This window comes from Hemicordylus capensis, chromosome 12 (assembly GCF_027244095.1).
Source record: "Hemicordylus capensis ecotype Gifberg chromosome 12, rHemCap1.1.pri, whole genome shotgun sequence".
NCBI classification, from domain to species: Eukaryota; Metazoa; Chordata; class Lepidosauria; order Squamata; family Cordylidae; genus Hemicordylus; species Hemicordylus capensis.
In genome coordinates, this window is record NC_069668.1 from 1,363,301 (window position 1) to 1,382,648 (window position 19,348).

General features: G+C 53.7%; 1 protein-coding gene across 6 annotated transcripts in view; it reads right to left on the bottom strand.

Annotated features, from left to right (window-relative positions):
* The window catches only part of LOC128335922 (AP-1 complex subunit beta-1), a 44,215-nt gene that overhangs the window by 12,032 nt on the left and 12,835 nt on the right, over positions 1 to 19,348 (bottom strand). For all 6 annotated transcript variants that reach the window (XM_053274841.1, XM_053274838.1, XM_053274835.1 and 3 more), the window contains 13 exons: positions 18,041 to 18,098; positions 16,144 to 16,249; positions 15,567 to 15,702; positions 14,092 to 14,337; positions 10,286 to 10,476; positions 9,951 to 10,172; positions 7,965 to 8,085; positions 7,767 to 7,862; positions 7,497 to 7,612; positions 6,389 to 6,554; positions 5,509 to 5,607; positions 2,871 to 3,130; positions 2,160 to 2,352 (listed from right to left, as the gene is read on the bottom strand). In XM_053274841.1, the coding sequence (XP_053130816.1) occupies positions 2,160 to 2,352; positions 2,871 to 3,130; positions 5,509 to 5,607; positions 6,389 to 6,554; positions 7,497 to 7,612; positions 7,767 to 7,862; positions 7,965 to 8,085; positions 9,951 to 10,172; positions 10,286 to 10,476; positions 14,092 to 14,337; positions 15,567 to 15,702; positions 16,144 to 16,249; positions 18,041 to 18,077 (1,989 nt within the window). In that variant the 5' untranslated portion in view covers positions 18,078 to 18,098. The remainder of the gene's footprint in view (positions 1 to 2,159; positions 2,353 to 2,870; positions 3,131 to 5,508; positions 5,608 to 6,388; positions 6,555 to 7,496; positions 7,613 to 7,766; positions 7,863 to 7,964; positions 8,086 to 9,950; positions 10,173 to 10,285; positions 10,477 to 14,091; positions 14,338 to 15,566; positions 15,703 to 16,143; positions 16,250 to 18,040; positions 18,099 to 19,348) is intronic.

Consider the following 19,348-nt stretch of genomic DNA (forward strand, 5'->3'; position numbering starts at 1 on the left):
TGCTCCTCCTCTGGCTCAAGAAAGAGGACCGCCACTTTTAAAAGGGGCCTCCCTGCTCAGTTAGCAGAGATCTCCGAGAGTGGGGCTCATGGCGAAGAAGAAGCTCTCTTAAACACCCAGGCACCTGACTGCATGTCCTTCACACTGATCAGCCACATTTAAAAATTCTTGCCCCCACCCCCCCGGCAAAAGCGGAATTCCACAACCCCTTCCAAGATGATTCCAACAGAACCAATCGGCATCTGCTCTTTATTCTGTACATGTTTCTTCTTGCTTGAGGTCGGCGGGATTGAGTCAATTTCAGCTCATTGCAGAGAAGGGCCGAGAACTCTCCAGGGTGCTGAACCCAAGCTCAGATGGCCTCTGGGCGTTAAAGGCGGGGAGAGAAATCTATTCTCCGCACCAGAGATTTTTTTTAATTTGGGTGCGCTAGGAGCCATCTAAAGGTCAATACATAAAAATGCAATCTTCAGCAAAACGCCTCTGGGGAGAAGTGGGGTTCACGGGATCCAGGGCAACCACCCCATGGATAAAGAACGGCATGCCGCCAGAAAGCGAGAGTGTCAGGGAAGTGGGTCCTACCCGAGAGTTCTCCCTGAAAAGCTAGCTTTCTACACGCAGGGGTGGGGTGGCGTTGGCGGTCACATGGGCTACCGTATTTACCCCAAAACAAGGCAACTCTGAATTTAAGACACCCCTTGAAAAACAGGAGTTAAATAGAGATTTTATATATATTTACCCCAAAGGAAGAGTCGGATTCAGGTAAAGACAGTATTCCATCAACTCAGCACTCCCTGCTCAGATACCTGCCTGATCATGAAGCAGGGTGTGTGTGCCCGCACACACAGAGTTGCCCGGAACAGGGGTTCCCAGATATTGCTGACTACAACTCCCATCATCCCCAGTCAAGGGCCCCTGCAGCTGGGGACGATGGGAGGTGTGGTTAACATCTGGGAATCCCAGCTATAGGGAACGCCGCCCACCCCGCCAGCCCTTGAAACCAGCCCGTGCCCCACCTGAGCGGCATTTCTGGACTCCGTTCCCACGGCAGAGAACTGCGACTCCTACACACATTTCCACGCTGCTCTTCAACCCAGGTCCTCAAAGCGGTTTACTGAGGGCAACGATCAATCAAGGAGAGGGCTGCCCGTCCCCAAAGGGCCCGCAATCCGAAAAATGGCAATGCAAGAGAAGCACCAGCAAACCACCCCGGGACGGATGCCGTGCTGGGGGCGAACGGGGCCAGTTGCTCCCCCTCTGCTAAACAGAGAAGATAACTGGGCTGGTGGGGGAGCGGGCGTGCATCGTCCCCTTGCTAAGCAGGGTCCTCCTCGGTTTGCATTTGGATGGGAGACAACCTGTGGGTGCTGGAAGAGATTCCTCTTTGGGGATGGGGCCAGAGCTCAGCAGAAGAGCATCTGCATCTTTGCACGCAGAAGGTCCCAAGTTCCCTCCGCCTTGGGATGTTTTATGGAAGGCGGTATTTAAAAAAAGAAGAAGAAATAATTAAATGCGCAGCACATTAATCCCTACAGTGGCAAATACAGTTGCTTGTAGAACAGAAGACAGATCAATACAATTGTAAACTACACTTCTTTCCTTTCATAGTTTGGGTGTGTGTGTGTGTGTGTGTGTTGTATCTATAGTGGAACATAATAATGCACATGTGTGGAAATTAGAGGGACCACTGTTGGAGATGCTGCCAGGGACTGAACCCGAGAACTTCTGCATGCAAAGCAGAGGCTGCTGTCTACTGAGTCAGACCATTTGTCCGTCTAGTCCAGAACTGCCTGCACTGACTGGCAGCAGCTCTCCAAGGTTTCAGAGAGGGGTCTTTCCCAGGCCTGCCCGGAGATGCTTCCCGGGACTGAACCTGAGACCTTCTGCATGCAAAGCAGATGCTCCACCAGTGAGCTACAGGCCCATCTCAAAATGCCGTCCAATACTACAGCCCTATCTCCGTTCCACAGCAACTGCCTGGACTCCCCTCCTTGACTGCTCCTCAGTGCAACAGAAATCAAGTCAGCCAGAGATCTGGATTGCTTCCAATTAATTTGCAGCAAGGTGACGATCTGAAGTTGGCACTTCAGGGTCACCGAAATCCACCTCGATGGTGCCGAGATGGCTATCCTCACCAATAAAGGGGAACATTTGCTCACCAGGCTATCCAGCCCTCCTCCGAGAAGGTCCACAGCACCCATCTGCATAGAAGACACTTGTGGCACGTTCACCGGTGGGCCGAGGTCGAGGTTCAAGAGGTCGCCCAGGAGGTCGCCCTGGGATGGGATCACCTGTGGCTGCTCCACATTCGTGGCAGCTGTCGTTCCCACTGGGCTGTCGCCTGCGTCGATGCTGCAGCGAAGGAGGAAGGAAAGGGTTAGTGGGAAGTGTCCCCGGAAGAGAAAAGGCGGTGGGAGAAGAGACCATGTATCAGAGGGTCTCAGCCCATAAAAAGTCCAAAAGGACAGTGCGGGAGGACAGTCAAAAAGACAACTGCGAGAGAAGGTCAAATAGACAACTGCGAGAGAAGGTCAAATAGACAACTGCGAGAGAAGGTCGAATAGACAACTGCGAGAGAAGGTCGAATAGACAACTGCGAGAGAAGGTCGAATAGACAACTGCGAGAGAAGGTCAAATAGACAACTGCGAGAGAAGGTCAAATAGACAACTGCGAGAGAAGGTCAAATAGACAACTGCGAGAGAAGGTCAAATAGACAACTGCGAGAGAAGGTCAAATAGACAACTGCGAGAGAAGGTCAAATAGACAACTGCGAGAGAAGGTCAAATAGACAACTGCGAGAGGTCTAAGCCCATAAAGAGTCCGAAAAGATGATGCAGGAGGAAGGTCAAAAAGATGACAAGACAATTACCTTCCATGGTGGATGGGCAGGTGCTTGCGGTGGATGCCGTGGCTGCCCTCCACGAAGGCGTTGGGCGGCTTGTGGTAGACGGAGGCCAGCGAGCCAATGTGGCAGATGAGCTCATCCAGCAGGGTGGGCTCGATCAGGTCAGTCTCCTCGGAGATCAGGGGCTTCTCCGACAGGACCACCTCCTTGGCGGTCACGGGGTCCGTGGAGAGGAGGCGCCAGTAGATGTAGCCACGATCCCGCAGGTCCGGGTTGTCGGAATCCTAAGAGGGGACAACACAGAATGCCTGGTGATTCAGTCGGAGCACCCTACCAGAGTTTGTTTACACAAGCATTAACTAGGTCTCTGCCCCATGCAGCTGCAATCTAGACAAGGCGACGGGGAGCAAGAAGAGCACAGAGGCATGCTGCTATGAGCAGGGACTTGCTCCTACCTTCTCTGCCAAAACAAATTCGGAGACTGAATAGGTTGTGTGATTTCCTGGCTGCATATTGTCGCACGGTGGATTTTTGTTTCTGGGCAACGTGGGTTGTTTTTTTCCTAACAACAGAAGAGCTCTGCCAGATCAGGCCGAAGGCCTATCCAAGCCAGCACCCTGTACCCCACAACGGCCCACAGGCAAGAGGTGAAGGCATGCCCTCTCTCCTGCCACCGCTCCCCTGCAACTGTGATCCAGAGGCAGTTTGGAGGTTCCTCAGAGTCATTCGAAGTAGCATCCAACAAGAGATTTGTCCTCCACAGTTTCAAATTTGGGATCTCCCCACCACACACTGGTAAGGAAGACCGTGACACACAAGAATGGAGGACTTATACTGAAGAAGGGGCATCTACATAAATAAGATGGCAAGCAGGATTCTCCCCCTACTTTCACCCACACAACAATCCTCTGAGGTAGCCTTGGCTGAGGAGAAGCAACTTCTCGGTTAGCAGAAGTCCCTTGCTAACTGAGCAAAGAGCCCCCTTTTACACTCTTGTATTTAGCACAGGGAGAGCAGCTGGCCCTATCCATCCCCAGCCCATCATCCCTCCAGTGTTTACTTTGTGTCCCTTTTTAGATTGTGAGCCCTTTGGGGATAGGGAGCCATTTCTGTTTATTGGTTTTCTACGTAAACCGCTAAACTCTGGCTAAAAAGCAATACAGGAGTAGTCATCAGACAGACAGAAAAAGGAAGCTAGAAAGAAAGGAGGAAACAAAGATGGAAAGAAAGAAAGAAAGAAAAAGAAAAAAGAAAAGAAAGATGGAAGGAAAGAAAGAAGGGGGAAGAAAGAAAGATGGAAAGAAATAAAAAGAAGAAGGGAGAGAAAAAGGAAAGAAAGAAGGAAATCAAATGAATTAATATGGAAGGAAACAAAGATGGAAAGAAAAAGAAAAAGCAAAGAAAGATGGAAGGAAAGAAATAAGGAAAGAAAAAGAAAGGAAAGAAACAGAAGGAAAGAAAGAAGGGGGGGAAAGAAAGGAAGATGGAAAGAAATGAAAAGAAGTAGAAAAAGGAAAAGGAAATAAAAAGAAAGATGGAAGGAAAGAAAAAGAAGGAAGGAAAGACAGGATTGGCCCATGTCAGCCAGTGAGATTCATGGCTCAGTGCACACTGGAACCCAGGTCTCCCTCCATCCCTAGTCGGATGCTCTAACCACTTCACCACGCAGCCCCTCCATCATAACCCCGCAGAGGCCTGAGGCTTCCTGCATCTAGCACGGTCAGCACACCTAAGGCACTGCGGCCGAGGCTCTGTGACCGCGAGGGAACCTATAAGCTCCGTTGCTCTCACTTGGGAATCAAAGAATAAAAGGAGAGACACCCCTCGCCCCTAGGCACGGGAGGTTTTGAAATCACAGAGCACACCCTAGCCAGCCATGTTTTGATCCGGCCTTGTTTCTCCACAGAAAGCTCAAGAACAAATGGAGGGCGCCCCCCAACAGAAATAAGCTGAGGATCAAGGAAGTGATTCAGACATTTTGTGACTCAGCTGCGAGTGGGCTTAACGCCGGCTACCGTCGCTCAAAGCTCAGCAGCTCCAAACACTGCCCGGGGAAAAAATGTTTGGAGTCCACGAGGAGGAGGAGGAGGAGAGAGGAAGGACGGACACCCAGATCAAACGCGTTGCAAGGCTCATAAGGGGATGGCTTGAGGAGGAGAGCTGGTCTTGGGGCAGCGAGCAGGAGTTGTCCCCTTTGCTAAGCAGGGCATGCCCTGGTTTGCATTTGGGTGGGAGACTCCATGTGTGATCACTGTAAGCTACTCCCCTGAGGATATGGGGCCACTCCAGGAAAGGCTCCTGCCTGCTGGTGCGCAGAAGGTTCCCAGTTCCCTCCTTTGGCAGCATCTCCAGGTAGGGCTGGGAGAGATTCCCACCTGCAGCCCCGCAGAGCTCTCATCCAAAGAGGGGGTTGGACTAGATGACCTCCGAAGTGCCGCCCAAGTCTAACATTCTGTGATGCTATGAAGCATGACTGGCAACGGAACGGAGGAAGCCATGTCTCAGCAGCGCCTATATCCCCGACAGGACCGGGCCTCTCATCAGGCCCCACGGTCCCTTTTGTGGGGCGTTATTTGCTCCTGCCACTTCTCTTTTCGACTTGGGGGGTGCAGGCCAACCTGGGGGATATGCCCCCTCCCCCCTCCCACTGCAACCGGCTTACCTGAGTGGCCAGGCTCAAGACCTGCTGGACCAGCTCCTGCGTTTCGGAGGGCTTCTTCAGGAACAGCTTCACGATGGCTGTCAGGAGGGTGAGCTGCACCTGAAGGGAAGCGGGAAACAAGAGGGGTCAACGGGAGCCCACGGGAGCCCTTTGCCCCAGCACAAGAGCGTTCGCAGGACTGCCCTGCTCCCCTCGGGCCTGCTAATTATTTAATGGTAATCAAAAGGTATGTTTCTAATCATTACAGGGCTTCTTAATCTTGAGTGGTTTGGACTACAGCACCCATCGTCCCCTGCCCCAATGGTAGGGGGTGATGGGTGCACAAATGGCATGCACGAAGAAAAAGAAATACAGCCCTTCTAGTGCCAACTCTATGATCCACCAGGACGAGAAAGGGGAAAAACCAGCCCTTCTAGTGCCAACTCTATGATCCACCAGGACGAGAAAGGGGAAAAACCAGCCCTTCTCGTGCCAACTCTATGATCCACCAGGACGATAAAGGGGAAAAACCAGCCCTTCTAGTGCCAACTCTATGATCCACCAGGACGATAAAGGGGAAAAACCAGCCCTTCTAGTGCCAACTCTATGATCCACCAGGACGAGAAAGGGGAAAAACCAGCCTTTCTAGCGCCAACTCTCTGATCCACCAGGACAAGAAAGGGAAAACATAGCCCTGCTACTGCCAACTCTATGATCCACCAGGACGAGAAAGGGGCACACATGTCCACAGGTCAGCATAAGGGGCTACACTGCAAAGCAATGATCCACAGACAACCCAGAAGCAGTGATGTGTCTCTGAGTAGCACCCAGCAGCTCTGACTCCAGCCTGCTCCTCCAACGTGGGGTACAAAGAACCCAACGGGGGGGAGAGGAACATTACCTGGGTGCTCTCGTCATGGAAGCCCTCCAGGAAGCTCTCCAGGAGCTCATCCGCGTTGTCGATCCTCTCCGCATATTCGCCTACGATCCAGATCATGGCCGCTCGGGCGTCCGGCTCGTCCAGGGAGTCCAGGTTTTCGCACAGGGTTGCGATGATGCTCTCGTACCTGAGATGCCACAGCAGAGTTTAAGACAGGGATACGGAGTTCGGGACAGCACTTTGGCCCTCCTTCCGATGGCAGACTACAACTCCCATCATCCCTGACTACTGGCCACTAGGGGTGATGGGAGTGGTAGTCCAAGAGCTGGAGGGCCAGAGTTGGTTTTAGGAGAACGTGGGAGCTCCTTCCCTCCGATCTCAAGCCCTATTACATCCTGCTACTCGGCTTGGGGACTTTCCCCCATTCGGAAAGCAAGATCTTTTCATCGGTTTTCCAGTCATGAACAAGAAGTAGCCAAGTTGACAGTCATTAGAATACATCCAGCTAACTGTACGATGTTTTACATCTTTTATGAGTGGTGGCAAAGGGAAGTTGAGGAAAAGGAAAGGGGAAAAGAAAATGGGAAAGGAGAATCCATCTCTGTCTTTTTTTAAAAAATGAATTTTGTTGCTGTAAGCTACAGGTTGATTCAAACCTTTATAGGGTTCAAAAAACAAAACAAAAAATGGTACACAAAAGAACCCCCGATAAAAATCTCAACACCCAAATCTTAAATCATGAAGCATCTCCTTGAATCAAACTGGCATAATAGATTCTAACCCTAACCCTTGATTATAATTTATTATGCCAGTTGGATTCAATGGGATACTTCACGATTTAAGATCTGTATACTGAGACTTTTATTGGGGGCTCTTTTGTGCGCAACGTTTTGCTGTAAGCCGCCATGAATTCGCTTATGAAGAACGGCGGCATAGAAATATTTCACATAAATTGGCTTCTGGCTGCTGCGAGTCCGTGCAGGCAATGGGGAGCGGGATGAGCCAACGGTCTGACTCAGGATGAGACGGCTAGCTAGGTACCTAATGACCCTTCAAGCGCTTTCTAAATTCCTGCACTCCCCAGCTTTCCTACCCATTCCCCCCCATCGACTCGGGCTTTGGGGCTTACTTGTTGGGGTACTTCCGGAAGATGTCCCGTATGACCACGATGGCTTCCTGGACCACGTAGTTGACCTTGGTCTGGATGAGATCCAGGAGGGTGCTGACGCAGCGCTCAGCGGATTGCTGGGGGGGGGGAGGAGGAGGAGAACCGGTGAGACAGAGGGTAGGCCCAGATCTGGTGCCACAATGTTCCCTGTAATCCCCAGATGATTAAAACGTGAAAGCCCATACAAGCCCGATACAAGCCCGATACAAGCAGAAAGAGCCGGTGACTCGCCTCGACTTTGATGGCGCAGCGCCCGATGGCACGTACAGCCTTGCGGACAAAGTCTACGTCTACCTCCGTGGCATATTCCTTGAGCTCTGCCAGGACCTGTTGGGAAAGCAGAATTCAAGCACCAAGCACCACACCGCCTGGCCGTTACCCGGAAGGCACAGGTGAGGCCTCTGAGCCTCACAGGTGAGGACGGCTGACCTGAGCGATGTTGGCTTGGGATGCCAGGCGGATCATGATGTCCAGCTTCTCCAGCTTGACGTAGATGGGGTCGTTGTATTTCACGAAGAAGACTTTGATCTCCTGCTTGAGGATCTCGGGCCTGGAGGGAGGAACGCACACAGAGCAAGATCAGCCGGATAGCTTTGTCTGGGTTGCGGCTGCATAGCATGGCGTTTTGAAGGAGGAGATGGATCAATCGGAAGTGGTTCAGAGGAGGACAAGCTAGAGGTGGCGGGAGGGTCAGCTCTCGAGGAGGCCGAGCCAGACTGCACTTGGAAGGCCTCCAAGAAACACAGGGAGCTGCCATATACTGAGTCAGACCCTGGGTCCATCTAGCTCAGTATTGTCAACCCAGGCTGGCAGCGGCTTCTCCAAGGTTGCAGGCAGGAGTCTCTCTCCCAGCCCTATCTGGGCGATGGAACCTTCTGCATGCAAGCAGGCAGGTGCTCTTCCCAGAGTGGCCCCATCCCCTGAAGGGAACATCTCACAGTGCTCAGGCATGCAGTCTCCCATTCAAATGCAGACCCTGCTTAGCAAAGGGGACAAATCATGCTCGCTGCCACGAGACCAGCTCTCCTCCCTTCCCGCACTCTCACACACAAAATGTCTAGGAACTCTTCGGTGACAAAATGCATGGTTTCCGGAGGGTCTCCAGTATTAATCCAGTCTGATATTGCCCACCACTTCCCTGTGCTGCCTGTTTTTAATGTCTAGTCTGTTCGTATTTATGCTCCTGTTGCTGGGGCATCCTTATAGTCACTTGGCCCAAGTAGCAAAGTGGTTGGACAGGAGAAATAAAAGCAGAAAGCAGGTAGGAAGTATCTGATCTCCACAGAAAGAAAGTGAAAGTGAAAGTGAAAAAACCTGATCTCAACAGAAAGAAATGTCTGATTGAGAGAAAGAGAGCGAGTGAGAGGAGTATCTGATCTTGACAGAAAGTGAAAGTGAAAGAGAAAGAAAGAAAACCTGATCTCAACAGAAAGAAATGTCTGATGGAGAGAAAGAGAGCGAGTGAGAGGAGTATCTGATCTCAACAGAAAATGAAAGTGAAAAAAAGAAAACCTGATCTCAACAGAAAGAAATGTCTGATGGAGAGAAAGAGAGCGAGTGAGAGGAGTATCTGATCTCGACAGAAAATGAAAGTGAAAAAAGAAAACCTGATCTCAACAGAAAGAAATGTCTGATGGAGAGAAAGAGAGTGAGTGAGAGGAGTATCTGATCTCGACAGAAAGTGAAAGAGAAAGAGAAAGAAAGAAAACCTGATCTCAACAGAAAGAAATGTCTGATGGAGAGAAAGAGAGCGAGTGAGAAGAGTATCTGATCTTGACAGAAAATGAAAGTGAAAGAAAGAAAACCTGATCTCAACAGAAAGAAATGTCTGATGGAGAGAAAGAGAGCGTGAGAGGAGTATCTGATCTCGACAGAAAGTGAAAGTGAAAGTGAAAAAGAAAGAAAGAAAACCTGATCTCAACAGAAAGAAATGTCTGATGGAGAGAAAGAGAGTGAGCGAGAGGAGTATCTGATCTCGACAGGAAATGAAAGTGAAAGAAAGAAAACCTGATCTCAACAGAAAGAAATGTCTGATGGAGAGAAAGAGAGTGAGTGAGAGGTGTATCTGATCTCGACAGAAAGTGAAAGTGAAAGAGAAAGAAAGAAAACCTAATCTCAACAGAAAGAAATGTCTGATGGAGAGAAAGAGAGCGTGAGAGGAGTATATGATCTCGACAGAAAGTGAAAGTGAAAGTGAAAAAGAAAGAAAGAAAACCTGATCTCAACAGAAAGAAATGTCTGATGGAGAGAAAGCGAGCGAGTGAGAGGAGTATCTGATCTCGACAGAAAATGAAAGTGAAAGAAAGAAAACCTGATCTCAACAGAAAGAAATGTCTGATGGAGAGAAAGAGAGTGAGCGAGAGGAGTATCTGATCTCGACAGAAATCCCCAGCCAGTCTCCGGCGTCTCCCTCACCTTTTCTGCACAATCAGGTTGATGTTGCGGAGGGCCACGTACTGGACCTCGGGCTCGCCGGACAGGAGGGTGACCAGGGGCGGGGCCAGCTTCTTGAGCAGCATGCTGTAGTAGTCGGCGTCCTTGGGCAGGAGCTCCAGGAACTTCATCAGCACCTTGACGGCCGAGAGCACCACGGCAGAGTTGGCGTGGGAGAGCCGGGGGGTCACGCGCTCACAGATGCTGACGGAGGGAGAGGGAGAGGGAGAGGGAGAGGGAGAGCCTGAGCGCTGGGCCGCCGAGGGCATCCCCAGGCCCGGGACTCCGCCCACCAGCCAGCCGACCAACCGACCTACCTCTGGGCCTCGCGGTCATCCTTGGGGTTGTAGTTGGAGAGGCAGTCCAGGATGAAGATCTGGCCCCACTCCGTGCACTCGTTCAGGGCCGTGAGCAGCTTGTTGATGTTCTGGGGGTTGAGGTCCAGCAGGTTGCTGTTGGGGTGGGACTCGCTGATCTCGGACAAGGCGGCCACAGCGTTGGCCACCACCTGGCGGGAGGAGAGAGAGGCAGCTCAGTGGCAGCACCTTCCTGTGGCTCAGCCAGGGTGCCCACCTCCCGTGCTGGTGGGATGTGAGCAGCGTTCCTGGGGTGGGTGGGTGACTACAACTCCCATCATCCCCTGCCGTGGCGGCCTTTGGGGAGGGGGTGGGAGTTGTGGTCAGCAACATCTAGAAGTCCCTGTCCACAGGGGACAGGGGACTTCTCATCTTCCCTCCAGACACCAGACTCAGATCTGCTCAGCTCAGGGCCGCCGAATTCGCCCCGCCTTCCCTCCTGCAGCCCCGCCCCCTTCCACAAGACTGGATTCCACATATATAGCTAAGTAAACTGCTTTGGGGGCTTTTGGCTGAAAAGTGGATTATCAACATCTGTCATCGTACATGACAGCAATCTGTAATTAATATATTATTATTATTCTATCAGAGATACGATCACCGTGCCCCATTCATGCCAGCCTTGTCCCTAGTCTTGTTTCAGACGCCCCAAAGGGTTGCTTAGGCGTCTGTATTGAGCACGCACCATTCAAATTAGAGCCACCGATGAGCAGAAAGAGCCAGGAGTAAGCCAGGCCCTCCTCCGTGCTGGCCCACCTGGACGTCATGGCTTCATTTCAAACACCGCTCACGGCTACCGCTCAGATACCCTTTCCTTCGTTCCCCTGACAGGGCTGCAGCACTTTGGCCCTCCAGCCGTCGTGGGCCTACAACCCCTAGAGTCAGGGATCATGGGCCCACGGCTCACAGCTCTTGCTAGAACGGCAGGTGGACACTGTGGCCAGGAAAGCCTTTTACTCAGCTCCGTCTGGTGCGCCAATTGCGGCCTAACCTCGACCGGCAGGCCCTGGCCACCGTGACTCCGGCCCTCGCCACCTCTCGGCTGGACTACTGCAATGCACTCTGCCTGGGGCTGCCTTTGAAGACGACTCGGAAGCGTCAGCTGGCCCCAAATGCCCGGCTGCTGATGGGCGGCAGAAAATATGATCATGCTTCACCCTTGCGGAGGCCGCTGCATTGGCTGCCAGTTCGCTTCCGGGTCCAATTCAAGGGGCTGGTGATCACCCGGAAAAGCCTTCAGGGCTTGGCACCTGTGTACCTTCGGGCCTGCCTCTCCCCTCCAACTTCGACCTGCCTTCGGCCTGCCTAGCAAAGGGAACAATTCATGCTGGCTACCACAGGACCACCTAATGGCGCAGCGGGAAATGACTTGACTAACAAGCAGAAGGTTGCCAGTTTGAATTCCCGCTGGTATGTTTCCCCGACATATTGGGTAGCAGCGATCTAGGAAGATGCTGAAAGGCATCATCATCTCATACTGCACAGGAGGCGGCAATGGTCAACCCCTCCTGTATTCTACCCAAGACAACCACAGGGCTCTGCGAGTGCCAGGAGTTGACACCGACTCGACGGCACACTTCACCACAAGACCAGCTCGCCTCCAGGAGATGAGGCCGCTCTGGGAAGAGCCCCTGCCTGCTTGCATGCAGAAGGCTCCAAGTTCCCTCCCTGGCAGCATCTCCAAGATCGGGCTGAGAGAGACAGTCCTGCCAGCATCCTTGGAGAAGCCGCTGCCAGTCTGCGCAGACAATGCTGAGCTAGATGCACCAAGGGTCTGACTCAGTATATGGCAGCTCCCTGTGTTCCTAAAAGACTAGTATTTTCAATATGACTACCCAGGAGAGCTTTCGTCTGGATGCCTGCCAATGAGACACACACACACGCATTCAAGATGGAAATAAATTCCTTTTCTGGGAAAATGAAATAGATCTCTCCTGGAACAGGAAAGATGTTCAATAGGACTACTCAGGAGTAATTTACTCTGGCGGCCAGCCAGTGAAATACCAACCTTCAAGACAGAAAAAGAGAGACGACCAAATAGAATAAATCCCCTTGCCTGGGAAACGGGAAGAACCTCTTTTCATCTTTGGGAACAGGAGAGAGGTTCAAAATCCATGCAGGGACATTTTGTGCTTTGTGCCGGTTTTCTCAGCGGTGCTTTAAATCATCAGAATGCGAGTTCACAGTAATGGCCACTGTGGAATATTCTCTTCTGTTCTTCCCCCTCCTATTGTTTTAGCTGAAACTCACCCATTTTTTTAAAAAGCATTTCCAGCCCCCTCGCTTTTAGAATCGGCCTTTGCCGTTCCTGCCCAAAGGAGGCAAAATGGGGTCCCTGCTGTATCGAGAGAGCCGTCGGCAAAGGTGGATGGTATTGTCTCCGTGCTTCTGGGGAAGGAATACCCCAGCTGGTCGCCACGGGGGAAAGAGGCCCGGAACAATGCAGCCTTTCAAAGACCCGCCTTTGTTCCCCACGAAAAAGTAAAGGGCTGGAAGAGGCCTGCTGGGAGAGGGGAAAGATGAAGGGGGCGACTTTGACAGGGCGAGGGGAGGGCCACGCCATTACGGAGCCGATCCGTCAGCGGGGAATGATACGGGGTGGAGGCGTCTGGCTGCTGGGACCATTGTGGTTACCTGAACGGTCACCGCGTGGGATGACTGTGTGGCAAGGGATGAGCGCCTCTGCTTTGCAGGCAGAAGGTTTCCAGGTTCAATCCCTGGCAGCATCTCCGGGCAGGGCTGAGAGAGACCCCTGAGCCTGAAACCTTGGGGAAGCGGCTGCCAGCCAGTGTTGGCAATCTTGAGCTGGCTGGACCAAGGGCCTGACTCTGTATAAGGCAGCATCCGATGTTCCTGTCTGTACCCAAACTAGATCCCCACCCCAAGCCTGCCATGCAGACTGTGGTCAGGTGCTGCCCTCTTGTGGTCTTCCAGGGAAATCTGCCCGAGCAGCAGTCCAAAAAGTGAGGCTCGCTTTAAGCGGTGGGATTTTGCCGTGGGGAAACGGGGGTCAGATTCTGGTCCGGATCCATAGCGGTGTCAGCTGAAGAAGGCTCAGATCTGGTGGGTTTTCCTAGCAACATCAGAAGCTGCCTCCTACCGAGTCAGACCCTGGGTCCATCTAGCTCAGTGTAGCCCACCCAGACTGGCAGCGGACCCTTCCCTCTCGCCCTGCGTCCCCCAAAATGGCGCCGTGGCGGGTCCCAGCCTCCGATGCCTCACAGGCAGCCCGGATCGTGGCTCGACTCAAAAAAGAACACGAGCCGGGGCTCTCCTCCTGCTGGATCGCGACGAGAGACAGCTGCTGGGGCGAGAACACGCCGTCTCCGGGAAAGCATCAATATTCATGCGAGGCCGTCTGAGAGCGCAGCCGCCTTGGAGAGGCGCCCGGCCGGAGCCAGAAGGGCGTCTGCTTGCCGAGGGAGTGGGGAAGGGGAGAGGGCGGGGGAGACGCAGGGCCGGCGAGCACTTCCCCCCTCGGGAAAGCCACGCCGAACCAAGAGGAACCTTCTGTTCTGCCGCTGGCAGCGTCAGCAGGGAGGGCTGGGGAAAGCTCCTGCCTGGGGCCTGGGAGAGTTGCTGCCAGTCAGTGTTGACAAGGCTGAGCCAGATGGATCACACACTGACTAGCAGCAGCTCTCCGATTTCAGGCAATCCTAGGGACCACACAGCCGGACAGTGCGGTGTCCCAGCTTTCAACCAGGGTGTGGGTGGGTGTGTGTGTGTGTGTGTGTGTGTGTGTGTGTGTGTGTGTGTGTGTCCCTTACCATGGGGTTGGAGTCGGCGATGAGATCCCGCAGGGAGTCCAGGAAGCCCTGGTCCTCCACCATCTGGGCGTTGATGTCGTGCAGCTTGGCCACGCAGACGGCCGCCGTCTTGCGCACGTAGGGGTCCTCGTCCTTCAGGCACTTGCGGAGCGGCTCGCACAGGTACTCGGTGATCTTGTCCACCCGGATGCACCCCATGGTACGCACTGCCAGGGCGCGGATGAGAGGGTTGGGGTCCTCGCAGTCCTGTGGGGAGGGGGAGAGAAAGGAGAGCGTATAGGGGCTCTGAAAACGCCCACAGCCATAAACTGGCCAGAGGGCAACACACTCCATTCTCCATCTCCAGGTAGGGCTGGGAAGGACTCCTGCCTGAAACCCCCGGAGATCCGCTGCCAGCCAGTGTAGGCACCACTGAGCTAGATGGCCCGAGGGTCTGACTCAGCAGGTAGCAGCTGAGCTTGCGATGTGAAATTGGGGGGTGGGCCTGTAGCTCACTGGAAGAGCATCTGCTCTGAACCCAGAAGAATCCCAGATTCACTCCCTGGCAGCATCTCCAGGTAAGGCTGGGAAAGATGCCTGTCTGAAACCTTGGGAGCGCCGCTGCCAGTCAGTGCTGGCAATACTGAACTAGACGCACCAAGGGCCTGACTCAGCGTGGAGCAGCTTCCGACGTTCATACTCCTGTTCTATCTACCTGCAATCCTGCCCTGCTCGCAGCGTCTCCTGCCCTCTAAACAGAATCCTGCCTCCTTAGCAAGCCTTGCCTGCTGAAATGCCAAGAAAGTGAGACAGGCCATCTCTTTTCCAAGCCAGTGATGCTTCAAAGGCCCTTTTTGAAGTTAAAAATAAATTCGGAGCGGCAGCTTCATCCTGGGATGACACGAGACACCGATCTGCTGAAACTGGACCGGATGTCGGTTCTCAGACTTGCCCCCGCTACCCCAATGTTGTGGGACTACAAATCCCATCATCCCTCTCCAGCAGCTGCTGCTCTGTGTTTTCTTTTTAGGCCGTGACCCCTCTTGCGGCAGGGAACAACCTTCAGCTGCTGTGTGGACAGCTTCGAGAATTTTGTCGTCGTTCCAAAATGAAATATGAACAATTGCCGGCACTCCCATCCTTGGGTGCACAGAGGACGCGTGACTACAACTCCCATCACCCACAGCCACAACAGCCTTCCACTATGGACGATGGGGTGTGTAGGCCAACAGCTGGGGACCCAAGATTGCAAAACAACTGTCTCTACTGGGGTCCCAACAGAGAACAGGGGGTCCCACCCTTGGGAGTGCAGATGACGCGGGACTACAACTCTCATCGTCCACAGCCACAACAGCCTTCCACCATGGATGATGGGATTTGTAGTCCAGCAACAGCTGAGACCCCAAGCTTGAGGACCTCTGGACTAGAAGACATCCAGGGTCCCGTCCCACTCGAACACCCCACGATTCCATAGAGGACAGACATGTGCAAGTTACCTTCACAAAGCTGTTGACGGCCATGATGGCCATATCCGGCTGGCTTTTGGCGTAGTTCATCAGGTACAGGTAGACCAGCTTCTTCAGCTCCAAGTTATCTGTCTGCATGCAGTTCACCACATCCGGGAAAAGGGAGCTGGGCCAGAGAGGAGAGAGTGCAGAATGGAAGGGCCATTCCGCAAAGCGCAATTCCGCCCCGGGACTGTCTGCTCTGACTGGCAGCAGCCCCTGAGAAGCCCTTCTCTCCTCTAGGCTGATTATGTGGGCCTTCCAACGCTCCTCCCACAGATCCCACCCTTACAACAGCCCTGCGAGGTAGTTTAGGATGACAGAGAGTGACTGATCCAAGGTGGCCCACTGAGTTGCATGACCAAACTGGGATCTGAACCCGGGCCTCCCTGGTCCTAGGCTGACACTCTAGCCAAATCGGAACCCGGGCCTCCCTGGTCCTAGGCTGACACTCTAGCCACTGCACCTCGCTGGCTCCCAAAGAGCCTTTACTCGGCTTAGCAAAGGGGACAATTCATGCTTGCTACAAGAGCAGAGCGGGTTGCAGAGCCGGAGGGCGAGGCCTCACCTGACATCCTTCCCAACCGTCATGGCAGCAATGACTTTCTTCACCGCTTCCTTCCTCTTCTCTTTCTTCTCATTGTTGAGCTCGGCTTTGAGTTCAAAGATCTCCCCTGGAAAGAGACAGCAGGCCATCAGAGCAACATAGGAAGCGGCCCCACACTGAGTCAGACCATCGGTCCCTCTAGCTGAGCAGCGGCTGGCAGCGGCTTCTCCGAGGTTGCAGGCAGGAGTCCCTCTCAGCCCTTTCTCGGAGATGCTGCCAGGGAGGGAATTTAGGACCTTCTGCATTCAAGCCGGCAGGGGCTCTTCCACTGAGCTATGGCCCCTTCCCCCTAAGGGGAGTATCTTACAGTGCTCATGTGTAGTCTCCCACTGAAATGCAAACCAGGGTGGACCCTGCTTAGCAAAGGGGACAATTCATGCTTGCTACCACAAGATCACCGGGTGCCCCCCCCCCCTTCAACGTTTCAGGGAGCCTCCACAAACCAGGTCAGGATGTCCTAGTTTTGCATCCACCCCAGCTTCCCCTACTGTCAACATTCAGTTTGCAAGCTCTTTGGGGCAGAGGCCTCCCCCCCGCAAGTCATGCAACTTTGCAAAGTGCCACCACATATGTGGCTGGGACTATCAGGGGAAACGCAGCCGAAAAACTCGTGTAAATCGAGCCCTGCTAACTGGGCAAAGAGACGCTCTTTAAAGCGGTGGCTGTTCTCCGGTGAGCAGGGGGAGAACAACAGTCCCTATTCCGACCGAGGTTAGCCTACCACTCCCATCATCCCTGGCCGCGGTGGCTGAGGATGATGGGAATTGTAGGCCGAACACAGCTGGAGGGCTACGGTTGTGCAGCCCTGATCTCGAGGGAGCACAAGGCCACGAGACGAGAGGAGACAACACGAGACGAGATTCGGATCTGGCAGGGAAAAAAGAGGCCGGCTGGGAAAAAGCCGGAGAAGAGATCAAGAAGCCACACCCTACATTCTATTGTGCTAAACAGAATACACCACTCTGGGCTCCTTGGAGGGAGAGTGGGACAAAAATGTAATCATCATCATCATCATCATCATCACATTGACCATAAAATCCAGCCATCCCAGGTCCTTGGGAAGGACTCGACGTCTGGATAAAACAAACCAGTCAATAGCACCTGTCTGACTGTGTAAACAATCACAATCAGAATCATAATATTAATAAACGGCAGGCAGATCTGGTTCTCTCCAGGCCCAGGCAGAAAAGACGGCAGTGGAGCCGAGAATAAGAAAAGGGACACCCGAAGCGAGAGCCTGGCCGGGCCGATTTGCTTCGAACGGCCTTCCAGACGTGTCGCTGCGAGAGCAGGTCGGCGAGAAAGCAGCCCGCCTGCTGAACCGACGCGGCGTTTCAGAGCCAGGCCGCTGAGGACCGAGACCGGGGCGCATGCTTGCGTGCCAACTGGCAGAGCCAGCAGGGGGCGGAGGGGCGGGCAGGAGCTTTGCTCGGATCGGATCGCTCATTCATCACGACCCTTTGCTCGGATCGGATCGCTCATTCATCATGACCCAGCCAGCTGCCAGGAATCTGAATTACCCCTGAGCAGGAAGGGCGGGGCGGGGAACCAACAAAATGCAAACGCACCAATTCAGACCCACAACCCTCTGGGGGAAAGGGACCCCCCAGGGCTTGCACCAAGAGGCCATCGGGGCCGCGAGGGGATGAGGAGCAATCGAGACCCCGGGAGCACGGCCAAAGGACAGGCCTCGCCCAGGCTCAGACTCGAGGCAAGGGCGCTGCCAGGCAAGGGATGCTCTGAGTGGGAAGGGACCTCAGAGGTCATCTAGGCCAGCCCGCTGCTCAGGGCAGGAAGCCCCCCCACGCCGCTCCCAGTCCGAGTCCCCTCCGAGGCTTAAGGCACACAAGCAGCTCACCTTTCTTATTGGTGGTGAAGTACTTGGAGTCGGTCATGATTCCGGCTTCTTTTCACCCCTGCAAAGAAGCAAATGTTACTCACACCGGGTTGATCGAATGAGACGCAGAGAGCGACTCTGGCCGAAGGCTTCGACACAACCGGACCAGCAAGCTCACTTTCGCTCTGTCTCAAGGGAAGAAGAGCTGGTCTCGAGGCAGCGGCTGCAAATTCTCCCCCGTGCTAAGCAGGGCCTGCCCTGGTCTTGCATTTGGATGGGCCACTATGTGTGAGCACCTCTGCTGTGAGCTTAAGGGACGGGGTCACAGCTCAGAGGAGAGTATCTGCGCGCCCGGGCACGATCCCAGCTTCTATCCCTGGCAGCCTCTCCAGGGAGGGACAGGCACGTTTTCTGCCTGTAGCCTTGGAGAACTGCTGCCAGCCAGTGTGGAAAATACTGAGCGAGATGGATCAGTAGAAGGAGCGTGGAGCTTAGGAACGCAGACTCCGATGTTCCTAAAGATGGATTCCTGGCTGCACAGCAGTGCCCATGGTGGGACGGGCTTCTGCATCTTCCACTTTGCCCTGGGCATGTGGCGATACGGGCGTGAGATATTTCCACAGAGAAAAAGGAGCGAAAGATTTGCACCAGCTCTCCCCGTCCCCACGTCTGCCCCTAACGATTTCAGCACCATTTTCAGGAACCAGCATGGACCGCAGACGTTCAGCCCCTTCCCCCATCCTCAAAATGCTGGTCCGTTTGACAAAGGTCACACAGGAAGCTTCCATATGCCAAGTCAGACCCTTGGTCCATCTAGCTCAGTGTTGTCAACTCTGACTGGCAGCAGCTCCCCAAGGAGGGGTCTTTCCCAGCCTTGCCAGGAGATGCTGCCAGAGTTTGAACCTGGGACCTTCTGCATGCCAAGCAGATGTTCTTCCCCTGGGCCAAGGTCCATAGGAATATAGGAAGCTGCCTTCCACCAAGTCAAGCCGTTGGTCCATCGATTGTCTACACTGACTGGCAGCAGTTCTCCGGGGTTTCAAACAGGAGCCTTTCCCAGCCCCAACTGGAGATGCTGCCAGGAACTGAACCCGGGACCTTCTGCATGCAATGCAGAGGGCTCTGCCACTGAGCTATGGCCCTGTCCCCGAAGGGGAATACCTTACAGTGCTCTTACACCCATCCAAATGCAAACCAGGGTGGGCCCTGCTTAGCAAAGGGAGCCATGCATGCTCGCTAGCACAAGGCCGGCTCTCCTCCCCTCTAACAGCGGCAGCCCAGAAAATGTAATCAGAGGGATGCAGAACCCGACTTCTTGCACTGATTAGA